At 31.9% G+C, this 27899-nt stretch overlaps 1 protein-coding gene across 2 annotated transcripts; it reads right to left on the bottom strand.

The window, feature by feature from the left end:
• Nucleotides 1-11045: 11045 nt before the first annotated feature.
• Nucleotides 11046-13437, bottom strand: LOC143265821 (uncharacterized). Of its 2 annotated transcripts, XM_076540024.1 has the most exons (4): nucleotides 13279-13437; nucleotides 12303-12500; nucleotides 11386-11739; nucleotides 11046-11325 (listed from the first exon to the last, which is right to left on the bottom strand). In XM_076540024.1, exons 1-4 carry the CDS (start codon nucleotides 13358-13360, stop codon nucleotides 11213-11215), a joined length of 747 nt encoding a protein of 248 aa, XP_076396139.1. In that variant the 5' UTR covers nucleotides 13361-13437; the 3' UTR covers nucleotides 11046-11212. The 2 variants fall into 2 exon arrangements, with proteins under 2 accessions (XP_076396139.1, XP_076396138.1); XM_076540023.1 differs by having other exon boundaries at nucleotides 11046-11739.
• Between the last annotated feature and the right edge of the window lie 14462 nt (nucleotides 13438-27899).

The following is a 27899-nucleotide window of genomic DNA, read 5'->3' as shown; positions in this document are numbered from 1 at the left end:
AGTTCCGTTCGTTCCTACGCACCGTAATGTCGTTTTTGAGTCCAACTTTGTCATTAATATCGTACTGCGATATGTTATGCAATATACACCGTGGCCAATCGAAAGCTGGTGCAATTAGTGTACAGAAACAACACGTATCGTTTACAACGTATTTTCTATCATTATTGTTTGGTGTGCAAATTAATTCGATTTCCTCTTTTGCTAAAATAATTCGATTATTAAATTCAGTTTAATGTAAGAATTTGAATAGTGTTAGAAATTTTATTAATTTCCTGTGTCCAGTGTTTATTGGTGTGAATATTTTAACACCTTTCTTTGGGACAAAATTTTATTTCTTTAATTACTTTCTCCCTGTTTTCCAAAACTTGTGCTAAAACACGTGACTTATCTGTGTTGTCGTTCGTGGCTGATAATTCATTCATTATTTAAAATGACTGCCGAGATGCGTGTTTCTGCTGCGAACATGTGTAGTCTAGCCCATGTTATGGAACGTAATTCTTTTCTTGATACAGTTCGAAGAAAATGTAGAAATATAAGGAATTCATAGATTAGCGAGAATCATTTGCTGCAGCAACATATTTGCATTTTTTTAAATGAAGCTATTTTTTAAATAAATCTTGGAATAAATAATGTTGTAATACAATGTTTAGTAAAATGTAATCTTGAATCTTGGGACAAATTTAGAAATATTAAATGATGTTTCATGAAATATAAATTCTGTGAACTTGATGAAATGTTTTCCATCAAGATTTCAATATTAACTTTTGGTAAATAATATTGAAACATTAAATGACGTTTCATGAAATGTAAATTCTGTGAACTTGATGAAATGTTTTGTATCAAGATTTTAATCAACTTCAGGAGATTTTTAACATCAAGATTTTAATCAACATTATGAGAATTTTTATATCGAGACTTTAATTAACAATGTGAGATTTTTTACATCAAGATACCAATCAAAAATATGAGTAATCAACGTTAACAAATAACAATGCAATTAATTTAAGTCATGACTGTTTCGAAGAATTTTCTTGAATTACATTTAAAATGGACGAACTTTTGAGAACAAATTTTCTTAGAATAAATAAACAGAGTTAATTTACATATCAATTACATTAGCATGCATTCCACGAAAACATTGCAAGAACTATATTTTCAATTGCGATTAAAAATGAAATGAAAAAAATTGACCCCTTTGAACGATGCGTTTGATAAAACGATGCATGAACGTAATTGAAGACAGAGAGTTGACTGCGCGATGATCGAATACTTGATAACAAGTGAAACGAGTGTTCTATTGGTTAACACTTTGTTGCTAAAATATTTTACGTCAATTTTTTTTCGTATTTAGCATACCGAGCTTGAATTTATATAAAATTCGTCGGAGAATACGTGGTGGTTATTTTACGTTGTTCAAGGATAAAATAAATTGGTCAAGTAATTATTAATAAATATTAAGTATGCACATAGATTGTAATTAGTATAAATAATAGTTATATTTTAGGAGATATTTATTTATATTTAATTTTGGTAGAATAATAAAAGTACAAAGTTATTAAGAGAATATACTACTTTTATTTAACTCATATTTGACTCATATTTCTAATTTTATTTAAATTTTGTATTAAAAACTACAACATTTTTAAATTAAGGTTTTGTATTAAAAATTGTAGAATTCCCTAATTAATTGTATTAAAAACTGCATATAATTGTCGAGAAAAAAATACAAAGAACTTATGCAACAAAAGACCTCAGATATCATTTTTCACAGAAATTAATTAAAGCCGTCTTTTCTTCAATTAATGAATTTTTCATTCAAATCTCACAGTTGCATCGAGTGAAAAATTCCTAAAAGAAAATTAATTTTTTTCCACGAAAGAGATCGAAATTGATACACGTGCACGATTAAAATTCTGTGAAGGAAAAAAATCCCCACACCTATCGCAGTGATTTTCGTCAAGACAAATTAGTTACTGGTATTCCTAAGCAGAATGATGAGATCATTGTTCCGTGTGGTTCGTACAAATTGTTCCGTGTATATTCGAACGAGCAACTGCAATCCTTTCTTCCCGTTGTTGACTGTTTTAGAATCTTAATATCTCGTGACCTTGGCCTATAGAAGCAAATCCGACCCGATCCATGAATAGCATGCAATTCGATCATCATATTTTTTAGGTTATGTCATGATTCAAAAAAACTAATGGACTGTTAAACGCGATTGAACGCTATTATTCGGTTTATGCGATATCAGGTTGTTTTCATTTTTTAGGATTTTCTGGGTTTCAGAAATCAATCTAGGTTTCACTTTTTATGATTTTCTGGGTTTCAGAAATCAATCTGGGTTTCATTTCTTATGATTTTCTGGGTTTCATTTCTTATGATTTTCTTGGTTTCAGAAATTAATCTGTGTTTAATTGTTTATGATTTTCTGGGTTTCAGAAATCAATCTGGATTTCATTTTTTATGATTTTCTAGGTTTCAGTAGACTCTCGTTATATTGCCGCAACTAGGATGTAACGTATAATTTGATCATTTTTATTTTAATATTTAATTATACTTAACTAGTCACGAATAATGAAATAATAAATGATTTTAATAGGTTTATGAATTTATAAAAAGAATAATTTTTGCCGTACATAACCTAATGATCATTATATGATTACATTATTATATAACTGCTATAATAATTCATTATCACAATTCACAGAAATAATAATTCTAAGTATACAAACCTAACCTCATACACAAACTTGTATCTTCAAAGATTATTAAAATCAATTCTTATATGATTATATTATACGACTGCTATATAATCATTACGTGATAACATTATTATATAATTGCTATAAGATTATGAAATGAGTATCGTTAAGCTTCATTCGTTATTCGGAATCTGCATAAAATTAGGTATTCCTCAGGTCATGTTAGGTCAAGTTAGGTTACATCAAATACCGTCTGATTTACTTTAAATTTTAAAACTCATTTGTATTAACCTAGTATTCATTTGTATTAACTTAGGAATATTTTAATAATACTATCGATATCAATAAAATCAATAATTTATCGATGATCAATACTACTAAAACGTAATGGTACTAATTTCACATAGTTTTCGTGAAACTTCGTACAAAAGTGATAACGGGATTCATGTATAAACACACACTTCCATAATTTCCTTTTCATTTTCTTAATTATGTACGAAGTCTATCAGTGTTTACAATTTATTGCTGTTGAGACGCAAAGTTCAATTAGTTAAACACGGAAGGATAAAAATTTGTTTTAAGAACCTGAAAATAATCTGAGTGAGATAAACAGATGATTGAGGAATTTCAATCAACAAGTTATTGTTGTTATTTATGGCTGCTTGCATTAATACAATATTTATTTATTCTGTTTTTCTTTTGTTACAATTATTTCTTATTTTCATTGCTTATTTATATTACAAAATATTCCATATTTATTTCGTTATAATTATTTATTATTTTTATTTTTTATTTATATTGCGCTGTTTGTTTATACCATATGCACTTTATTATTTATTGAAACAACGAAAATATTACTAAATTATTATAAATTTCATAAATTATTAATGAAAGAAATTAATTCATATATCAAAATGTATAATTACAGTTATAGTTATTTCTTTCTCCATAAAAATCGAGTAAAATGTTTGTCGAAAGATTCGCATACAAAAATAGAGAATTTACGTAGATAGAAATCTCGTGTAGGTTAAAATGGCGGAAAACTGATATAGTAATTAAGAAGATTAATAGACAACAGCCGCAATTATCCTATCTTGATTTATGTCATTGTCATTCTCATATTACACTTTGTATTCATAGTTACTCGTAGAATCTTGCTCACCATAACTGATTTACGTATACACATTACGTTGATTTGTTGAGTAACAAAACCTTGATGCGATTATTTAATGATGGTTCCGTTATTAATAACTAGGCACTAGTTACTAGTGAATGAGTAACTTCAATAATTGTCTTTCATAAACATCTTTCGAAAATTACACGTCATCGTAGTTCAGAACTTTTTTAATTTTAGAAATTTGTTATTCTACAAAGTGTGAGTTATTGAAATTTGTGGGAAATCGAATTTTGACATTTTTATGGTTGTGAAGTTTTAAATTTAAGGATTTTGGGGATTTGGGGATTTGGGGATTTGGGAATTTTGGGATTTGGGGATTTGGGGATTTGGGGATTTAGGGATTTGGGGATTTGGGGATTTGGGGATTTAGAGATTGGGGATTTAGAGAGTTGGGGATTTGGACAGATGGGGATTTAGAGTGTTGGAGATTTAGAGAGTTGGGAACTTAGAGAGTTGGGGATTTAGAGAGTTGGGAATTTAGAGAGTTCGAGATTTAGAGATTTGGGGATTTAGAGGGTCGGGGATTTAGAGGGTTGGGCATTTAGAGAGTTGGGAATTTAGAGAGTTGGGAATTTAGACAGATGGGGATTTAGAGAGTTGGGGATTTAGAGAGTTGGGAATTTAGAAATTTGGGGATTTAGAGAGTTGGGAATTTAGAAATTTGGGAATTTGGAGATTTGAAGACTTGAAGATTAGGGATTTAGAGAGTTGGGGAATTAGAGAATTGGGGATTTAGAAAGTTGGGGGTTAAGAAATTTGGGGAATTGAGTATTCGGAAATTTGGAAACTTGGAAATTTGAAAATTTACAGTTTCAAAATTTTACAAAATAATGAATTTGGAAATTAATAAATTTGGAGAGATTTCGAAATTTGGAAAAAGATAAAATTTTACTCCCACAAGTCATTGTTCCAAATACGTCAAACAGTTAATCTACATAAACGCTAAAATTAGCATAAAAATCGAATGTACTACGACGATATAATTAACAGTTACATTTAATTGATACGTCTCATGTCAGCCCGTCTTATTCAGCGCACAGAAAAAATAGCAAGAGTAAATATTTTTACAATTGTTCACCGTTTCATTGAATGAGTTACGCAGAAGAATGGACGCATCTATTTATTTCTGCAAATGACGTTCCTGGAATCTGGATCTGTAAAGCAGTTTATTAGCTTAATTGTTCGCGTACATTGATTATATCTTGATACGTAATTACACATACGCGAGATCGAATGGCAAATTAGATACTTCACCTGTGTTTACTGGGATTTTCTGAATTACAACCAGCTTAATGACTTCGTGCAACGTTCTCTTGCTGGATGATTCATTAACATGCTATATTTTTACAGTTTCACAGACTTTTCGTAGAGTTTACAAATTAATCACTACATTGTATCTATCGAATTAATTCAATAATTATCAGATTGAATTATACGGTGTTTGTATGATAATATGATTACGTTTTAATGAAATTTGTAATTAATTATTTTAATCAACTGTATTGTACGCTCTGTAAAATTAAAAAATATTAGTGCAAATTATAGTAAAAATAATTAATTTATTCGTGTAAAATATTGAATCATTTTATTCAGTTGCATTATTGTAATTATATGCACATGAAATTAAAAAGTAATTGTATATGAAAAACACTGTACAATTTATTTAACATCAATGTAAAAAAGTATGGTACTTTTATTTTTATGAAATTGGATTTATTTAATAAATTATATTATTGTAACTATTAGTTACTTAGTTAGTTAGTTTACTTTGTATGTAAAAATTAAAAATAGAAGTATGTGCAAACTACTATGAAGTTTATTTACCAATATAAATAAAGTACAATTAGAATATTTATTTTTGTAAAATATGTGATTAATCTATAATAAATTATATTACTGCAGTTATGTATAAAATTAAAAAATACCAGTTCCTCTGAAACACAGTAAAATTTATTTACTACCAACATAAATGGAAGATTTATTTTTATGGTACACAAGATGGATTCCTTTAATAAATTATACTACCACAGAATTAATTTAAAATTGTATAAAAATTTAAAAAACGTCACATAATGTTTTCTATAAATTCTAATGCAATAAACTTTTATAAACTGTACCATAAATATGTCTGTAATAATTACAGTCATAAAGTACACGATAAGTCCGAAGTGTCTACAAATGATAATAATTGCAGTGTCTGCAAATTGTCTACAATAAAATAAATAAAAATCTGCCATAAATAAAGCAACGAATCACTTCGACAAATTACAGATTGCGGGCATCGCAAAAAGCAGCAGAAGTCGTATGTTTATTAAGGAGCTATTATTGATAATATCCAAGGTACAATTATCATTTTTCGCTTTTCATGCGGTTCGTCGTCACACCGCGTCAGTTCCTATTCTGGTATCACGGAAACACATTAGAAGCACATATAAGTATCGAGAAAACAACCTTGCATGTCGATGACTCAAATATCGCTTCTACACTTTTACACGTAATTGTAAACACGTGATAAACATCGATTTTTTATTACCAAATGTGCATTCATTTTTTTGTACGTTTCTACATCGAAAATCTACATTTATCTATGCTAGTTTACTTTGAATGTTTTCAAAGCGATAGCTTTTTGCGTTATTTCATTTTGAAGAAACGATAATGTTTAGAAAGTGTTGAACGTTTGTGACAGACGGGTCATTGATATTGAAATTGATTGAAATTGTGATAAAACGATATAGGTATTGTAAACATAACCTTTGTGGGAAATCGAATTTTGACATTTTTATGGTTGTGAAGTTTTAAATTTGGGGATTTTGGGGATTTAGGGAGTTGGGGATTTAGAGAGTTGAGGATTTAGAGAGTCGGGGATTTAGAGAGTTGGGAATTTAGAAAGTTGGGGATTTAGACAGATGGGGATTTAAAGAGTTGGGGATTTAGAGAGTTGGGGATTTAGAGAGTTGGGGATTTAGGGAGTTGGGGATTCAGAGAGTAGAGGATTTAGAGATTTGGGAATTTAGAGAGTTGGGGATTTAGACAGATGGGGATTGAGAGAGTTGGGGATTGAGAGAGTTGGGAATTCAGAGATTTGGGGATTTAGAAAGTTGGGGATTGAGAGAGTTGGGGATTGAGAGAGTTGGGAATTCAGAGATTTGGGGATTTAGAAAGTTGGGGATTTAAAGATTTGAGGATTTAGAGAGTTAGGGATTTAGAAAGTTGGGAATTTAGAGAGTTGGGGATTAAGAGATTTGGAGATTTAGAGATTTGGGGATTTAGAGAGTTGGTACTGTAAACATAGCCTTAGAACACCATATTTTTTTATTTCATATTTACACATTTTTGTTAAGTTATTTTTTATCTGTGTATTATCTTCACATATTTTTCTATCCATATTTTTATACTTTATTATAAATTGTCTATATATTTTATATATATTTATTTGTAAATTATCTACATATTTTGTATATTTCTCCATGATGTTCTTTTTCATCTACACATTATCTACACATATTTTTCTATCCATTTTTATGTCCGCATTTTTATACTTCATATGCATATATGTCTACACATGTTTTATACAAAAATTGTCTATATATTTTACATATATATTTATTTACAAATTACTTATGTATTTCATATGTAATGTCTCATTGATATTATTTTTCATCTACATATTATCTACACATATTTTTCTATCTATTTTTATATCCGCATTTTTATACTTCATATGTATATATGTCTACACATGTTTCATACATAAATTGTCTATATATTTTATATATTTCACACATATTATAATACATGTTATTATGCAAGTATTATATGAAACAGTAATTCTATTCTTAAATTTTTCTAAAAATCTTTCAAATCACATTAACACAAAACGAAGTAACAGTACTCTGAAGCAGATTAAAACAATTTTCACGTATTATCATGTTTTAGTAAAACCATCAAGATCATCTCTGGCATTATCAAGATTAACTTCTCCATAATTAAAAATATTTTCTCTCATTAAAGTTAGGCTAAAGGTGTTCATCTAGGAATTTAGAAATCAAAGCCAAAGATCTAATAAAAAAATTTTAGGCTTCTTCAGCTTCTGCTCAAAGATTTCTGTTAATAGACCTTAATTATCCGGGACACTGTTTTTACGAGATTCTCTCACAATGGATAACCGTGAGTCAGTGTCGTAGCCTTGAATTCAATCGGTGAACGTACCTCGTATCATTTTCGGACGATTTTATGCATGCCATATTACATTTTTTGTTGGGGAGTGTTGTAACTTTAGAAAGTCAGCTTTTAACACGTGAAATTATCTATTTTATTGATACTTAATTAGTACATTAAAAATTTGATATTAATGAAATTTTGGTATAGTGATTTGGGAGCTATAGTGAAAATGTTAAGAAGTATTTCTACATAAAGTGTTCCAAGACTTCTATGGTCTCTACATTGCTAGGTACGAAGATTCTTAGACCTACATCTTTGTATGCTTATATTTTTCCTATTTTTAATTTCTATAATTTTGTAATTACAGAAGTTTGCAATTTTGTAATTCTGTAATTTCCTGAATTTATGTATTTGCGAATATTTCTAAATTTCTGTATTAGAAACCCCTGTATGCTCAGATTGATTGGTTTTGTAAAACAAATTTCAATATATGTGATGATATCTAGAGTCATATCATCACATTCCTACATATTCATATATGTCCACATGTCCACATATTCTCAAATACTTGTATACCCATGTTTTTATATCACAAGCCCTTATACACCAAGTTCATTATATTATCCCTATAAAATTAAATTTCTATACACCTATTTCTATACATGCACCTACACATGTATGTACATGTATGTATTTCTGGATCCCTATATGTCCACAACCCTGTTTCATCAAATTCCTATACGACTCTATTTTTATATCTCAGTAACCTACATACCTAGATTACTATATTCCTAAATTCTACATTTCTACATCTCTATAATCCTGAACCCCTGTATGTCCACATTCTTGTATCCCTATATCTCCACATGTGCTACATCTCCACATATTGCTACATCCCCATATTACAACCCTAAATCTTCACATCCCGCGTTCTTATAACTAGAAATCACAATATGACTAATTATACCTTCTTTCTAAGTGAATAGGCTCTATTAAATTCTTACATTTTCCACCCTTACCAAGCTTTGGGCGAAACTTCGGAAAAACGTTATGCTTCGACTAAATTTTGTAGATAAGCGTTTTTTTGCAACAGAAGATATTTGTGAAAATGGTTTTTGGTGATTCGGAAGAAAATTTTTTACCATTTTTCTTTGTCAATTCCTATGTTATCGATGATATATAGTATAATGTGTGAACTGTTCTGAACACATAATTTACATAATTTGGACCTATGGAATATATAACAAAGAGTATATAATCAATATTAACGAATATATAGCATCATATAAGGAAAATAAAAAAATGAATATTTCAGCACTTTGACGACGTAGTATGGTTCCTGAGGTATTTAGAAACAAATTTCTATTAGGGTTTGATGCGCTTTGATGCCTAATAAAGCCAGAAAATGAACTTTTGTCGAATTCGGTCCAAAACGGTACAAAACTAAAATTTCAATTTTCTCCGAAATTAGGCAATTTTACGTATTTCTGAGGGTCAGAAATTGGTCTGTGACCTCTCTAGAACCTATATAATGCCGCAAGAACCTCCTCAAATCGCTAGAAAAGAAAATAGAAAAATAGTCCAAAACATGGACTAAAAAATTAGCGTCCATCTAGCGGTGAAAGTTGGAACTACAAAAATATAAAAAAGCGATTTTCTCGAAAATTAGCGAACTTTGAGTACCTCTGAGGCTCAGAAAGTGTTATGTGATCGCATTAGAAGCAAAATAAAGCAATAAAAGTTTCCTGAAAGCTTTAATAAAGAAAATTAAAAAAATGTCATTTTATGGAGAAAATTTGTGGCGCCATCTAGCGGCGAAACTGCGAACTAAACTCAAAAAACGTATACCCGAACACGCGGTAAAGGGGTTAAATAAAAATTGATTTTCTGGGCTTAATAGGCAAAAACATGAATAACTTATTGAACAAAAATTGCTTTAAAACGTCTAAAGAAGCATGATACGTCGTCAAAGTTGCGAAATATTGCTTTTTATATTTCTGCTTAACGCGTGTACGGGCATACGTTTTTTCGGTTTAGTTCGCAGTTTCGCCGCTAGATGGCGCCACAAATTTTCTCCATAAAATGACATTTTTTTTATTTTCTTTATTAAAGCTTTCAAGAGAGTTTTATTGCTTTATTTTGCTTCTAATGCGATCACATAACACTTTCTGAGCCTCAGAGGTACTCAAAGTTCGCTAATTTTCGAGAAAATCGCTTTTTTATATTTTTGTAGTTCCAACTTTCACCGCTAGATGGACGCTAATTTTTTAGTCCATGTTTTGGACTATTTTTCTATTTTCTTTTCTAGCGATTTGAGGAGGTTCTTGCGGCATTATATAGGTTCTAGAGAGGTCACAGAACAATTTCTGACCTTCAGAAATACGTAAAATTGCCTAATTTCGGAGAAAATTGAAATTTTAGTTTTGTACCGTTTTGGACCGAATTCGACAAAAATTGATTTTCTGGTTTTATTAGGCATCAGAACGTATCAAACCCTAATGGAAATTTGTTTCTAAATGCCTCAGGAACGATACTACGTCGTCAAAGTGCCGAAATATTGCACTCTGCATGCGGAGTAGAATTGACATAGGTGGCTCATGTACTTACGTATCGGAATGTTGACTGAAAATAATTAATTACTCGTTACCCGAACATTATTTATGAACTTTCATTATCGAACCATGTAAATAATGCATTGCTGACCATTCTTCAATCATAAAAGTGTACAAAATATATTCACAAAGCGTGTAATTATTATCAAGAATTATCAAAATGTTTTCTTCACCAGAGCCAGAATATCATAGACCTCAAATTGATAACGAAAAACCACAGTTTTTTAAACACTTTGCTTGAAAAAGCTATATGTGATTTAGCTTAAAAACTGTGATTTAGGAACGTAGTTTAACTAGTTAGCTGTGGCAACCTATTTTGCGAGAGCGCACCTATGTGTCGCCGAAACCGAACGACGACGAGTTTACTCGACAATAACAAAGTAAATGTCACTGTTAAGTTATTGGATCAAAAATATAAGTTTAGCTTATAAACTTGACACTTTTATTATTAATGTATATTTATTTGGTTTACTTAAACATATATTACACACTTATTAGACGAAAGAAAGCTAGAGGTTTCATGATCTTCAAAAACTCACAATGAATCATAACGTATAGAGTTAACGTATATAGCCATAACCAGGATACTTTGGAAGATAGACTCCACATCCTCCTCCTACACATCCACCATGTCCTCCAGGATAGCCTCCACCTCCGTGGTGGCCACCACCACCTCCGGGATAGCCACCGCCGCCTCCAGGATAGCCTCCACCTCCGTGGTGGCCACCACCACCTCCGGGATAGCCACCGCCGCCTCCAGGATAGCCACCTCCTCCACATCCTCCTCCTCCACATCCACCACCACCTGGATATCCACCTCCTCCAAATCCACCTCCGTGTCCTCCAAAAGTAGTCCTCCTGTTACGAATTTTCTTCAGTGTCTCTGATGCCTTTCTTGGCATCAGATCCGAGGTGCTGGTTACTTTTAGTTTCAGCGCTTTGGTCTCGCCATCTTTTTCGAGCTTCTGGATCTTCACGCCCCGGGGTTTTTTCAACTTGTCCGCGGCGACGTTCAGGTCCATCGGAACCTTCGTTTCGTTGCCCTTTTCGTCAACATTGACGATCATCATCACCATTGACCATGGTCCTGTTTCAAATTTTGCATTGTGTTAACGTTTGTATTGTTATTGTGTTTGTAAACGAACTTGTTAATTTCTTGTTGTTTCTAAGAAATTGATTTTAATTGTATTGAGAGTTTCGAGAGATTTTATTTTCATGGAGGTTACTGTGATGCTGGTATTTTCATTTGGCCGTTGGTGATTTTATTTGTTTGTAAGTTTTGATGAATTTTTAGTTATCCTTTGCAAATTTAAAAATTGGCAAAGTTGCAAAGTTACAGAGTTACACATTTACAAGTTTAAAAGTTCACAAGGTTACAAAATTACAAATTTACAAGTTTAGAAATTCACAAAGTTACAAAGTTACAACTTCACAAATTTACAAATTAACAAAATCACAAATTTGCAAATGAAAAAATTCACAAACGTACGATTTAAAAAAATTCCAAAACACAGAATTTTAGCAGTTGAAAGAATTCGAGGTGCATGAATAAATTGACAGTCTTTTATTTCCCTTATCTTAAAAAGTTGTAAGATATTTTTTCATCTACATTTTACATGACGTGTAATAACAAATAATATGTTTAATTACCTGCTATTTCCGGAACTGTTTCTATGAGTTGATTGTCAAACGTTTCTTCCGCAGTCTCACCACTTTCATTCTTCACCCCGGACAGATTTATCAAGTAAACAATGTACTTGTAATCTTCATCTTCCGATGCCGCAGGAGGTTCCAGCTTAGTCGATAAAGTAGGCCCGTCATCGGAAGATACCGTGGTTGTTTCTAATTCTAAATAAATATAATTGCACAATTACATATCACAGTGAAAATGATCAATATATGTTCTTCCTAACACGATTAAGTTGTTAATTTAACAACTAAAGTCACGTAAATGCAATTTCTGTTAAAAAATGTGTACAGTAATAAAGTTATGATCATCGATTCTATGAAATGGCATTAAAATATGATAAAAGATATGATTTTATTAATTGTAAACTTTGTCAAAATTAAATTTAACGTTCATGCAATCAAAATTAAATGTCACAGCAAATATTACAGTAAGTGTGCACTATACTTTGTTTTCCTTTTATCAAACTTTCCTAGTAATACACTCAATTACACTACATTTCAATGTGACACTTTCTGTTCATATACATTTCAATGTCATATTCATTTTCAATGACATACATGGATGACACTAGAGTCGAAATAACGCTAAGCAATTCTATTCATAATATTAAAAAAATCGACTGTCTGTATTAATAAAAAATCTAAAATAATAAAATTTGCTACACCACAGTGTAGTGTAAATGTACCCAAACATTTCGACACCTCTGAGTTCTAGATTGCATCCACAAAAATTCATTGTCAGAATAATTTGTCATCGAGATCAATGAAGATTTGTAATTAATTGAAAGTTTGTCGACGAATGTTTAGAATGAACTGTGGTTGAATTTTAAAATGACTTAACTGAACGACTTTGAAAAGATGAAATCGAAGGTTGCAATTTTATGCAACTTCAAAAGGTTTCCTAGATTGCATAAAACAATATAACATGTGGTCTCACCTGGAGGTGGCGCCGCCAGAAGGGCGGAAACAAAGGAAAGTAGGAGCAAAGTCCTAAGACAGCCGAGCGTTTTCTCAGCCATCGTGAAGAACTGAAAAGCACTTACGATGCACTGTGCTTCGGATCTTTCATCTTGCTGCTTTTATAGCTATCGATCTTTACACACGCGCTATTCGCAGTTATATAACATTAACGCAAAACCACCTTCCCTCTTCTTTCTTCCGTTGCCGCATTGTCCATCTGCGTTGCTTCTCTTTTTTGATTTTTCCGCGGGAATTCCAGTTCCGTTCGTTCCTACGCACCGTAATCTTGTTTGTGACTCCAACTTTGTCATTAATATCGTACTGCCATATGTTATGCAATATACACCGTGTCCAATCGAAAGCTGGTTCAATTAGTGTACAGAAATAACACGTGTCATTTACAATGAATTTTCTATCATTATCGTTTGGTGTGCAAGTTAATTCGATTTCCTCTTTTGCTAAAATAATTCGACTATTAAATTCAGTTGAATGTAAGAATATGAACAGTGTTCGGAATTTTATTCATTTCCTGTGTCCAGTGTTTATTGATGTGAATATTTTAACACCTTTCTTTGCGATAAAATTTTATTTCTTTAATTACTTTCTCACTGTTTTCCAAAACTTGTGCTAAAACACGTGACTTATCTGTGTTGTCGTTCGTGGCTGATAATTCATTCATTATTTAAAATGGCTGCCGAGATGCGTGTTTCTACTGCGAACATGTAGTACATACAGTAGCCCATGTTACGGAACGTAATTCTTTTCTTGATACAGTTCGAAGAAAATGTAGAAATATAAGGAATTCATAGATTAGCGAGAATCTTTTGCTGCAGCAACATATTTGCATTTTTTTAAATGAAGCTATTTTTTAAATAAATCTTGGAATAAGTAATGTTGTAATACAATGTTTAGTAAAATGTAATCTTGAATCTTGGGACAAATTTAGAAATATTAAATGATGTTTCATGAAATATAAATTCTATGAACTTGATGAAATGTTTTCCATCAAGATTTCAATATTAACTTTTGGTAAATAATATTGAAACATTAAATGACCTTTCATGAAATGTAAATTCTATGAACTTGATGACATGTTTTGCATCAAGATTTCAATCAACTTCATGAGATTTTTACATCAAGATTTTAATCAACATTATGAGAATTTTTATATCGAGACTTTGATTAACAATGTGAGATTTTTTACATCAAGATACTAATCAAAAATATGATTAATCAACGTTCGCAAATGACAATGCAATTAATTTAAGTCATGACTATTTCGAAGAATTTTCTTGAATTACATTTAAAATGGTTGAACTTTTGAGGAAAAATTTTCTTAGAATAAATAAACAGAGTTGATTTACATATCAATTACATTCGCATGCATTCCACGAAAACATTGCGTGAACTATATTTTCAATTGCGTTTAAAAATGAAATGAATAAAATTGACCCCGTTGAACGATGCGTTTGATAAACGCATCAAATGTTAAACGATGTGTTTGATAAGACGATGCATGAACGTAATTGAAAACCGAAAGTTGACTGGGCATATGTGTCTACACATATTTTATACATAAATTGGCTATGTGTTTTACATATATATTTGTTTATAAATTACTTCCGCCATCTGGCGGAAGAAGATGGGAACTAATTGAACTACATTTTCAAAAATGTGTAGTTCACCCTGTTCGCCGGAGAAATGGCGCCACCTTTTCAATTTAATTTTAAATTATTTAATTTTAAACTTTATAATAAATTTTGACTTCATTGATTAATATTTTATATATTCATTTTCGAGGAACCTTATTTAGTTAATTTTATAACTTGCTGGTGGTAATTCAGAAATTTCTCTTATCAACGGTTGCAATTTTCACTTGTGTGTTTACCGACGACAAATAATGCAATGTACTCAATGTTGAGATAACGAATAGTCTCAGTGTTGTTACCTTGCATGTGGTATTCCTAATGAATTTTACTTGCACCAGGAGATAACGCTAGTATTATCACTGATGAATACTTTCTGTGATATTTCACGAGACTGTTATGATAATTTACCTACCTTTATTCTTTCACATGCATATCTTAATGTAAATAAAATTGTTCCGACAAAAATTTTATACATATCTTCATATTACTCGTTAGTGCGTTCCTTCCAGCAATTATTGATATTTTATAATTTTATATAAACATCCACTTTTGTAAAATATTGTACATATTTCATTTTTATCATAGCAAGGGTTGAGATCGCATAAAAGTTGAATGTAACCCCATCAATTTTTAAATACTGTTAAAATTGTTTTACAATATTCTTGAACATATTACAGTTCATAAAGAAATCGTTAAAAATAAGGATGAAGAAATAACTGAATATAAAAGGAAGAAGTAACAAAATGACTAAACATAAAAGTTCTTAACTAATCGTATTGAAAGTGAAATTACCAGTTGGTTTTCTAGGATCTTAAAATGACATACAGAATATTATAGTACACGTTAGGACCCGAAAACACAATAAAATCAGATTAGTATTCGGATCACAGAATATTGAACAGTTTGTAACCTATATTATTACAAAGCTCGCTGAAAATTTAGCTTGAAACACCCCGTGGGTTTGAATTAATGATAAATTTCTACCCATAAATTTCCCTGAATTATAGTAATATGCCGGCGAATTACTCGCTTCGTTAACTTTCATAAAATCGTGGTACAGAGGCATAGTAATTCAGATTTGATTTGCTGGCGGCCAAATACGATCACAACTGAAATATTATTTGATATTCTAATCGAAGTGGAAACAATTACGTGTTGCATTAATTCACCTGGATCGTTTCCGAATATGTTATAAGATAATCAAATTATTTTTGGTTGCGTTTAATAGTTCTGCAAGTGTATCAACAAATTTTTTTTAAATACAAAATAATTACATTTTTATTTTCTAAAATTAAGAATTACATTTTTGTTGTTTAAATTGAATATCATTTTTATTATACAATGTAGTGAGTGAATATTAGTTAAATAATTATAGTTATAAATTGTGTAAATGTAGAGCACTTTAGTAACATAATAATTTATGCTTCTAGTATTGTAATAATCTACTAATCTATTATTATAAAAGCGGTACAATAAATGATACAATATAAGGGAGGAATTTTAATGCTTTTTGTAAATAGTGTAAATATAGAGCACTTTAGTAACATAATAATTTATGCTTCTAGTATTGTAATAATCTACTAATCTATTATTATAAAAGCGGTACAATAAATGATAAAATATAAGGGAGGAATTTTAATGTTTTGTAGCAATTAAATATTGTATAATAATTGTGCAATATTGTACTACTAATATGAAATACAAATTTTATTAGTTATAATAATAACTAGTATAAACATAGAGCACTTGGTAGCATAATAATCTTTAATTTTAGTGCTGCAAAAATCAAAAGTTTATTATTATAATGTTACTGATTTGTGCAATGTAAAGGAGTAAAGTTAATGTTACAAATAATTAAGTATTTTATGTAGTTGTTATATAAGACAGCTGAAGGATAATATACAGATTGTAGATTATAGATACAGGAAAATGTAGATACGGAATAGTATATCTAATAGTACAGATCAGAAATGTAATACTGCGAACAATTAAATGCCATGTAAGAGAGAGTGAACTAGGTAGTTAAAGTATAGTGTAGAAAGTACAGAGTAGCACAGAAATAGAACACTGTGGACATAGAATATCTATAGTAGGGGTTAAAAACGTCATTCCGAGAATTAATACCGCAAAATGGCGGAAGTGTAGAGAAACATAGATACATGACAATACAAACATAGTTGTATAAGCATAAAAATACCAAACAGTTATATAAATATAATACTATACTATATAAGTTATATCTATAAAATACTATACCACATAAGTTATGCAACTAAAAATAAAAAAGGGTAAATACTGTAAAATGTATTTTACATTAAAAGTTACAAAATATGAAATATAAAAATAAGAAATAATAATATATAATGATATTTACAATGATAAATACTATAAAATATAGTTTAAATACTGTAAAAAGTATTTTATATTAAAAGTTACAAAATATGAAATATAAAAATAAGAAATAGTAATATACAATGATATTTACAATGATAAATACTATAAAATATAGTTTAAATATTATAAAAAGTATTTTATACTAAAACCTATAAAATATGAAATATAAAAGCACAAAATAATAATACACAATTAAAATAATAAACACAAGATCTCACAAACGCACAATAAATAATAAATAAATGAACCACCAGAAAATAAATGAAACATTCTCGTCACAAAAAATTTAAACGTAATCATAAATCTTCACGCTATTTAGCACACGTTATATTAACAGCAGAAAAAAAAAACAATTATGCAATTAAAGTTACATCGATCGTTTATTCCCTCCGGTTAACGAGCGCGCATATCGTCGTTGCACTGATATGCAACGAATAATTGAGGCATCCGTCGAATGCCAACAGGCAATGTTTCCCATCCGACACGCAATCCATTTTGCAATATTTATCATTCGGTAACGCGGAATGAGGATGTCTCGCTGATGTTCAGTACACGTCTGCATTAGTATCAAACATTGCCTGGCAAACAATTGTTTGCTTGCATAAACAATCGCCTGCTCGCGACAAGGTTTCTCGTTGTCAGTAATTCACAATGGAATGTATCAAGATAATTTGAATTATTTCTTAAAAATTTTGATGATACACAAATAAAATTTTGATGAACAAGAACTCTGAATTTTTATATTTTTTTTTTTCAGTAAGTTTCTTTGGGATAATGTTTTATGACTGTGATCAATTGGGGAGGCTAAGATAGGTTAGGTTATGTTAGGTTATATACCGAATAGGTTGTACAAAATAGGTACTTTTTTGAATGCTAATTTCTTTTTGCAAATTTCATTGTAGGATGTATGTTGTAACTGACGGTAATTGGGCAAGGGAAGGTTAGGTTAGGTTAGAATTATGTAAAATAAGAGCTTAGCTGAATTTTTATATCTTCTTGCAAATTTCTTTGTGAGAACATGGGTTATAACTCTGATAGTGATAATTGATTCACTACTTCAAATTTAACCTAACCTAACATAACCTACCCTAATTGGTTATCGTTATGGTAAGTAAAAATCAAGTGATACCCAATCGATTCACTACTTTAAACTTAATATAACCTAATCTAATCCAACCATCTCTGATTGATTATTCTTATAATATATGACAGTCAAATGATAGTCCACCAACTCAGTATCTTAAACTTAACATAACCTAACCTAATATAACCTACCCCAATTGGTTACCGTTATGGTAAGTAATAATCAACTGATACCCAATCGATTCACTACTTTAAACTTAATATAACCTAATCTAATCCAACCATCTCTGATTGATTATTCTTATAATATATGACAGTCAAATGATAGTCAAGCAATTCAGTATTTTAAACTTAATATAACCTAACCTAATCTAACCTACCCCAATTGGTTACCATTATAATAAGTGGTAATCAAGTAATAATCGATTCTCTATTTGAACCTAACCTAACCACTCTTGACTGACTATCATTCTGACAATCACAACCCACATTTTAACAAAAGAATTAACACAAAACTTAACATAACCCAACTTAACCTAACCTCTCCCGACTGATTATCGTTCTCAAAACCACAAAACATTTTCACAAAAAAGTTCTCCAAACAAAAACATATTAAAACTCATAAAAGTGCCTATTCCATACAATTACAAAATTTTAATGTAAAAAACCTGTTGCCTATATCACAGATATCACAGATTATGTCTTTACTTATCCATAAAAGAAACGTCGCAATATTATTACATAAGAGAACGTTAAAAGCAGAGAAATATACAGTACTGTCCGATACATTAGCTTTCAAAATTCCATTTTAGCGATACGCGTATTTGTGCTAGGCAGTGAAAAAGATTCGCTTAAATAACGTCACGTATGATCGATGAGAATTTCACCAGGAACGTACGTGGATTCAGTACGTGAACATTTTCGAGCTGAACTTTTTAAGTGTTGCAGACAGGTTCACTTATCATTTCTGGATGCATGGAAAAATCATACACCAGACAATTTTCTGGGGAAGATTTTCGAAGATATCGATCAATTTTCGACGTGCATGAACTTGTTGTCGGAACTATACCTTGCTGTCATTTTGTTTCGAGGGAGGTTTGGGTTTGGGAAATTTGCAAATGAGATTTGGATATTCTAGGACGTTTGGGTTGTGCGATTTGGGGATTTGGGGACTGTGGAAATGAGATTTGGGGATTTTGGGATTACTGGTTTTTGGGATTTGGGGATTACTGAACTTAGGAACTATTTAGGAAGTATTTAGGGATTTGGGTATTTAGGATTTCAGGATTTAGAAATTCAGGGATTCAGAATTTCAGGATTTAGAGATTTAGGGATTTGTGGGTTATGGATGTTAGAATGTGGGAATTTAGGGATTTGGAGATTTAGGATTTCAAGATATAGAAATGCAGATATTTGATGGTTTGGGGATTGTAAAAGTTTGACATATCTAAATCCCCAAATCCTCAAATCACTAAATCTGTAACTAAACCAAATCTCCAAATCCTAAATCCTCAAACTACAAAATCTCACAGTCACCAACTCCCTAAATCACTCAAGTTACCAAATCTTCCCCAAATCCCCATATCCCTAAATTCCTCAATCCTCGCTCAAATCCCCAGATCACTCAAGTAATTAAATCTTGCAATGACCAACTCCCCAAAGTCACATTTCCTAGTTTCCAAAGTGCACAACAGTCACGTAAGATTAGCAATTACAACTCGCCATAAATGTTATGATATTACGTCTCCAATTTATTTCACGAACATCCCGATGGAACAATTTCACGCGTTACATACGTATTTCACGAAGTTACAATCATAAGTCATGTCGAACGCAAAGGAGCGCGATACTACAGGAACCCGGTAAATCTTGGAACTTTATAACTTTCAACCGTCTCAAACCGTGCATATACACGGCCTCATTATCCTACGCTTAACGTATATTCTTTGTTTCTCGTTTCCTTTGTACCAACTTTCCTCTTCCGACTCGCTGATCCGTTAGTATTTTCATTTTAATTAAACACCCCGTATTTTACGTCCCTCGTTATTTCATTCATTTATTCGCTGTATCTCGCATGCTCGAGCCTCTACCCGATATTACATTTGTCAAAAGTGTAATTACTACGATTCAATAATGGACCGCGTTTCAAAATGTCGGCCGAACGCTTGTATACAACGCTTGCTGCCCTTATCAACCGTTAGCTACTTTAAAAAATAAGGGGACAGGGAGGAGATAGAATGTTGGAAGAACTTTCTTTTAAGTTTGCTGTAATTGACAATAATGATGGGTTATTACTAGAGTCTAATATGTAAGTTGAAAAATTGGAGTGAAGATGAGTGCAAGGTAGAATAAAATGTAATTAGAATTTGAGCAAGCTTTTTGGCATGTGTCGTGAGAAAACTTGAAATCAATACATCCCCAATTCCTAAATTTCCAATTCCTAAATACAGAACTCGTAAATTCCCAATAGCTAAATTCCCAATTTCTAAATCCCCAACTCGTAAATTCCCAACAGCTAAATTCCCAATTCCTAAATCCCCAATTCCTCAATTTTCTAAATTCCTAAATTTCCAATTCCTCAATTTTCCAAATTCCTAAATTCCAAATTTCTGAATCCCCAATTCCTAAATCCCCATTTCCTAAATCCCCAATTCCTCAAATTTCCAAATTCTTAAATTCCCAATTTCTAAATCCCCAATTCCTAAATCCCCAATTCCTAAATTACCAATTCCTCAATTTTCTAAATTCCTAAATTTCCAATTCCTCAATTTTCCAAATTCCTGAATTCCCAATTTCTAAATCCCTAATTCCTAAATCCGCAATTCCTAAATCCCCAATTTCTAAATCCCCATTTCCTAAATCTCCATTTCCTAAATCCCCAATCCCTAAATCCCCAATACCTAAATCCCCAATTCCCAAATCCCCAACTCCCAATTCCCCAAATTCCCAGTCTCCCACTTCTCCAGCTCCTCAAATCCCAAGCTCCCCACTTCCCAAAATTCCATACTTCCATCTCCTCCATCCCCAAAATTCCACCCCCCGTCTCCCGATAAACCATAAAATTTCCCTCCAAAAAAAAAACATGACTGTCCGTTAACGAGCACAGAAACAATACGAAACCGAAATCGAGGCTAATGTCCTGATGAATCACCTCGCAGATTCTCTTGACTCCTCCGCTCTGCGGTGAAACCAGAAATTGGAAACTGCACCACATTGGTAATGGAGGTACCGTGTTCTACGTTATTCGGTCTCCGCAAGAGAAAGCGTTAAACTTACTTACGGGTATTAGCCGAGCCGTCGGCGATGTAGTCGACGTCGAAACTCGATGGATCTTACGAGGACAACGACGACGAGGATCAGCAGCGAAGCGCGATCTACCAGCTCCTATCGATAAATCTTCCTTCCCCTGCTGATATCCTACCTGGACCTTAAGCACGACTTACGTGTGTGTCGATGCTCGATCGGACGCCATTTCGAAACCGATTTTCGGGCTGAAATGGATCGACGCAGATCTCGCTTCCGATTACGACTTGGTCAACATCCATCTTTCACGACGCAGGTTACAAAACTGTTTTTGGAGGATATTATCTTGGGTAGGTGATACATTGGTTCGAATGGGTAGGGTGGAAATTTGGAGGTTCTTGAATTTTGGACTTCTTTTAGGGAATTTGGGGATTTTATGACATTGTTGATTTGATGGCTGATTTGATGGGTGATTGGAGTGTGTAGGTTTTGGAAATTGGAATTTTTAAATTTTGCTATTTTGATATTTGGATGCTGTATAAGTTGGAAAATTGGAGGTTTACACATGTTGTCTGAAATTTTCAAATTTTTGATCCCTCTAATTGAAAATGTAACTAAGCGAGAAATTAAAAATTTGCAAATTGTAAAATTGTAAAATTATAAAATTGTAAAATTGTAAAATTGTAAAATTGTAAAATTGTAAAATTGTAAAATTGTAAAATTGTAAAATTGTAAAATTGTAAAATTGTAAAATTGTAAAATTGTAAAATTGTAAAATTGTAAAATTGTAAAATTGTAAAATTGTAAAATTCTAACATTCTATCATTCTAACACTCTAACATTCTAACATTCTAACATTCTAACATTCTAACATTCTAAGACTCTAAAACTCAAAAACTCTAAACCCCTAAAACTCTAAACCTTTAAATCTCTAAAATTCTAAAACTCTAAAATTCTAAAACTCTAAAATTCTAAAACTCTAAAACTCTAAAATTCTAAAACCCTAAAATCCTAAAACCTTACAACCCTAAAAGCCTAAAACCTTAAAACCCTAAAATCCTAAAATCTTAAAACCCTAAAATCCTAAAATCTTAAAATGCTAAAACCCCAAAACCCTAAAACCCCAAATCCCTAAAACCATAAAACCCTAAAACCCTAAAATCTTAAAACCCTGAAACCCTAAAACCCTGAAACCCTAAAACCCTGAAACCCTAAATCCCTAAAATCCTAAAACCCTAAAATCCTAAAATCCTAAAACCCTAAAATCCTAAAATCCTAAAATCCTAAAACCCTAAAATCCTAAAATCATTACAAAAACAATGAAATAATTATTACTTAAAAATGAAATACAACCATTAAAAAGGTATTAATTGAAAATAACGAAAGTGAAAGTAGAAATTCCAACAAAGCCTCTAATTAAAACTTTCGTTTTTTCCCTTTGTCGCTTCTGTAATTACCGTGACTATCGTTTATTACATATCGCGTGTTTTAATTAAAACGCTTGAATACAAAGCGAAAAAAACGGTGACGAGCAACAAGTCCTGTGACGATTTTTTAACGCATGACATAATAACGGTGCCTTTGAGTTCCTCCATTTGGTCGGTCATTTTATTTCTTCATTCAGTCGATCTAATTAGGATAAAAGCACTCCCGTCGACTCTGCAGAACAAACAGGTCCGCGTAAAAGCAAGAACGAGCTCCAAGTGTATTTAAGGATATAATCACATTAATGCGAATCCTGCGAATCTCGATAAAGGTGAAATTGCACGAATTAAATGACAGCTCGGTCGCACGAGGATAAAGAAAACGCTGCTCTCTGGGCTCGACATTGTACTCCTATTTCGCTCTATAATTTCTCTAATAAATTATTATCATGAACACAAATTTCCTCTCATACAAATTGACGTTCTATGAAATTAGGGGCTTTATCTGTTAATGAGCGAACGCGGTGCGGTTATTAAATGTTGTTTCATTTACTCGGAATGAATGTTACGTTAATATATTGTGCGATGAAATTGATTTTGCGTGTTTTAATATTTTAATGTTCAGCAACTTTCATTTTTGTTATTACGAAATTTTGTCATTGCTAAAATTAATTTGGGAAATTTTAAGGTTGGATGAATGGTTTTTATATTTTGGTATTTTTAGGAGTTCAGGTTTTAGGGTTATGGAAGCTTTTTATTCTTCTACTTGAAAGTTCAAATTTCCCAATTTTCTAATGCCAGATTTTTCCAATTTCCCAATTTTCTAATTTCAGAATTTTCCAATTTCCCATATTCTTAATTTCCCAATTTTCTAATGCCAGATTTTTCCAATTTTCCAATTTCCTAATTTCAGAATTTTCCAATTTCCCACATTCTTAATTTCTCAATTTTCCAATTCCTTAATTTTCTAATTTCCCAATTTCCTAATTTCAGAATTTTCCAATTTCCCACATTCTTAATTTCCCAATTTTCTAATTTTAGAATTTTCCAATTTCCCACATTCTTAATTTCCCAATTTTCCAATTCCCTAATTTTCTAATTTCCCAATTTCCCAATTTCACAACATACCTTTTGTTTACCTGGGACCACTCTGATCGAGTGAAGTCCGATGTAATATAATATACATAGTAAGCAGACTGATAGCGGTATAGATTCGGTTAACGCAGCTACGGAAAAGCAAAGAAGATAGGAAATGGAAACGCTCGATGCAGGAAGTTGCAGAAGGACGACAAAGAGGTCGACCTCGGAGCTTCGAATCATGCCAGGTTTTATATTCTGTGAAACTCTTTATATCCGTTATATTCTCCTGCCATTCTCGTTCGTAATGATTCTCTATCCTTTAAAACTTCGTACGCGAAAACGTGAATCGAATGAAAAGAACGGATAAGTTTGAACCTTTACCCAACTCGGAAGTATCTAATGAACAGTTTGAATGTTAGTCGATTTTTTTTGGGTCTCTTGACGAGATTCTCCTCATATTCTTGAATTTATAATCCTATTTTTGAGCGCTCGGTTTGAGTTTTAGAAATTGGAAGGTTTTAAATGTTGAATTTTTGGTATTTTTTAAGGTTGGTATTTTGGGAGTGGGAGGGTTGGGAATTTGGGAAGTTTGTGAGAGGGATTGGTACTCTTGCCTCATCCGCCAAACCAGACTTGGCCCTTTCGGACCACCATTTGTTTTCATCAATGGCTCACTTTTCCAGGAACGCTTCAACAGTTAAGATGTCGAAAAATGGCGGATGGTTTCTCTCAAAATGTGGACAACTTTTTGGGGAGGAATAATCTTCATAAACTACATGTGGTTCTAATATACAGAATAAATAAAATTGACAGCTATCCTTGTTTGATTCATAAGTTATTGCTAAAAAAAATTAAGAATTATAGTACGTCTGGTAAAAGTGAACTACATGATTCTAGATAAAAGTGAAAGAAAAATAAATGAAGCTTCAGTTCATGCTCAAAACTTGAGTACTAACTGTAAAAACTGTAGTTAAAGTACTGATAGAAAGAATTAGAGTCGATAATAAAGACAGCTATTAACCTTGTTTGATTCATAAGTAAAGCTTGTTAAAAAAAAAATTGAGAATTATAGTACGTCTGGTAAAAGTCAATTACATGAATCTAAAAAAGTGAAGCTTTAATTCATGTTCAAAACTTGAGTACTGTAGTTAAAATCTTACTGACAGAAGGAATTAAGGTCGATAATAAAGATTGATCAGTGTTAGCGAAATAGTTGAAAGTGATTAAAATGTGTTTGAGTTCAGTTCGAGGCTCGAGGTACTTATTGTTACTTAAGAGGCTTAAGAACGCGCTTAAGCTACTTGAGAAGCTGCTTAAGCTGCTCATGGAGCTAATTAAACCGAATTTAAATTCAGATGTTAATACATCGTGTGCAGCAAGCCTCGAATGTTTGCGAACTGCCCTGAGGCTCAATTGAATTCTGCTATCACTTTCGCTACTATGTTAGCTAAGATAGGGTTAGCTTAATGTAGTTGACTGTACTCGAACGCCTTGGGTACATGTCTCTTCTTTACACTGTTAGTGCTGGGACCTTTGAACATTGAGTTTGCTATTGGATCGATGCACATCGACAGGCGTAAACCTTAAGGGAAGACTTCTTTAGAGTTATACTAAGAAACCTTGCAGAAACATTTCTTTAGAAACAGTTATTTTTGGTGTAATTGTTTTAAGACTGTTGTTTTACATATTCTGTTATTTTATTTAGTCAGTTTATTTTGTTATTTTGTAATAGTCATTTTACTATTTTATTGTAATGTTCTAACTGATTTTGTAATGTTTTATCAATACATCATTTTTGTAATATTTTGTTGATTTATCATTTCAGAATTTCTGAAGATATTTAATTTGATCTTCACATGTTAATACAGCGCTAATAGTATTCTTATAAACGCTCGTAAAAAGTAAAGTGATTCAATTAAAGCGTTCCAGTAGAAGCTCCACTAAAAAGAAATTAATCTGCAAGTGAAATTTGATAAAAATTAATCCAAATTAAGATGTATCACTAATGCCACATCGAATTAGCTTCTCAAATGATAGTGTACGTGTTGGCTATATTTCAAGAACGACACTTCCGTATACGTCATCGAAAGGATTTATTGCTCGCAAGAGATCTGTTACGAAAGCAAGTTATTCCTGATGAACTAAACTTTTTAGCCGGTTTGCATAAAGCGATTATCACCCGTTTCGAGACGAAAACCTTTGGCAAATGACCAATTCGCGTGCTGCATCGTATCTCCAACGGTCACAGAACATTCCGAAAGTGTACATTTACATTTTAAACATCTAACGATTGCAGCTTTTTATTTTAAGCCCCTGGCGCGACTGATTGATGGATTAAAACGTAGGCAGAAAGATTGCATGCATATGCTGCGACGCATGTAACACGTATTAAATCGATAAGGATATTAAGTCTGTTTTATTATATAAAATTTTACTGTTTTGCATACAAAATTTTATTCTGGTTCGTAGGAGGAGATTTGAATTTTACTGCCATTTGAGGTAAATGGTCTTCATTAGCTAGGTTTTCATTTGATGATGTAGGAGCTGATACTTAGGACACTAAGTAGGAATGTTTAGGATAGTAGGACACTACTTGGAATATTTAATGTGTACTACTTTAAATGTATAACAATATCATTTTACTCACATGTTAATTAAACGTATAATACTTCTGTCTGACGCACCTGATGAGTCATGTGATAAGGGTGGAAAAAGATCACCATACTGAACGAGCTACGTCATATCTGCTACACATGTCAAAACAGAACAAACGTTATATCCCATCTTCCTTTACGTAGTATCATAACAGTTAATAGTTCTGCCTGACGCACCTGATGAGTCATATGATAAGGGTGGAAAAAGAGCACCATACTGAACGAGCTACGTCATATCTGCTACATATGTTAAAATAGAACAAACGTTATATCCCATCTTTCTTTACGTAGTATCATAACAGCTAATAGTTGTGTCTGACGCACCTGATGAGTCATATGATAAGGGTGGAAAAAGATCACCATACTGAACGAGCTACGTCATATCTGCTACGTATGTTAAAATAGAACAAACGTTACGTCCCATCTTTCTTTACGTAGTATCATAACAGTTAATAGTTCTGTCTGACGCACATGATGAGTCATATGATAAGGGTGGGAAAAGATCACCCTGCTGAACGAGCTACGTCATATCTGCTACATATGTTAAAATAGAACAAACGTTACATCCCATCTTTCTTTACGTAGTATCATAACAGTTAATAGTTCTGTCTGACGCACCTGATGAGTCATGTGATAAGGATGGAAAAAGATCACCATACTGAACGAGCTACGTCATATCTGCTACATATGTTAAAATAGAACAAACGTTACATCCCATCTTTCTTTACGTAGTATCATAACAGTTAATAGTTCTGTCTGACGCACCTGATGAGTCATGTGATAAGGGTGGAAAAAGATCATACTGAACGAGCTACGTCATATCTGCTACACATGTCAAGACAGAACAAACGTTATATCCCATCTTTCTTTACGTAGTATCATAACAGCTAGTAGTTCTGTCTGACGCACCTGATGAGTCATGTGATAAGGGTGGAAAAAGATCATACTGAACGAGCTTCGTCATATCTGCTACACATGTCAAGACAGAACAAACGTTATATCCCATCTTTCTTTACGTAGTATCATAACAGCTAATACTTCTGTCTGACGCACCTGATGAGTCATATGATA

Source organism: Megachile rotundata, chromosome 2 (genome assembly GCF_050947335.1).
Source record: "Megachile rotundata isolate GNS110a chromosome 2, iyMegRotu1, whole genome shotgun sequence".
NCBI classification, from domain to species: Eukaryota; Metazoa; Arthropoda; class Insecta; order Hymenoptera; family Megachilidae; genus Megachile; species Megachile rotundata.
The sequence above is the reverse complement of the archived record's forward strand: the minus strand, read 5'-3'. Positions and strand labels throughout refer to the sequence as shown.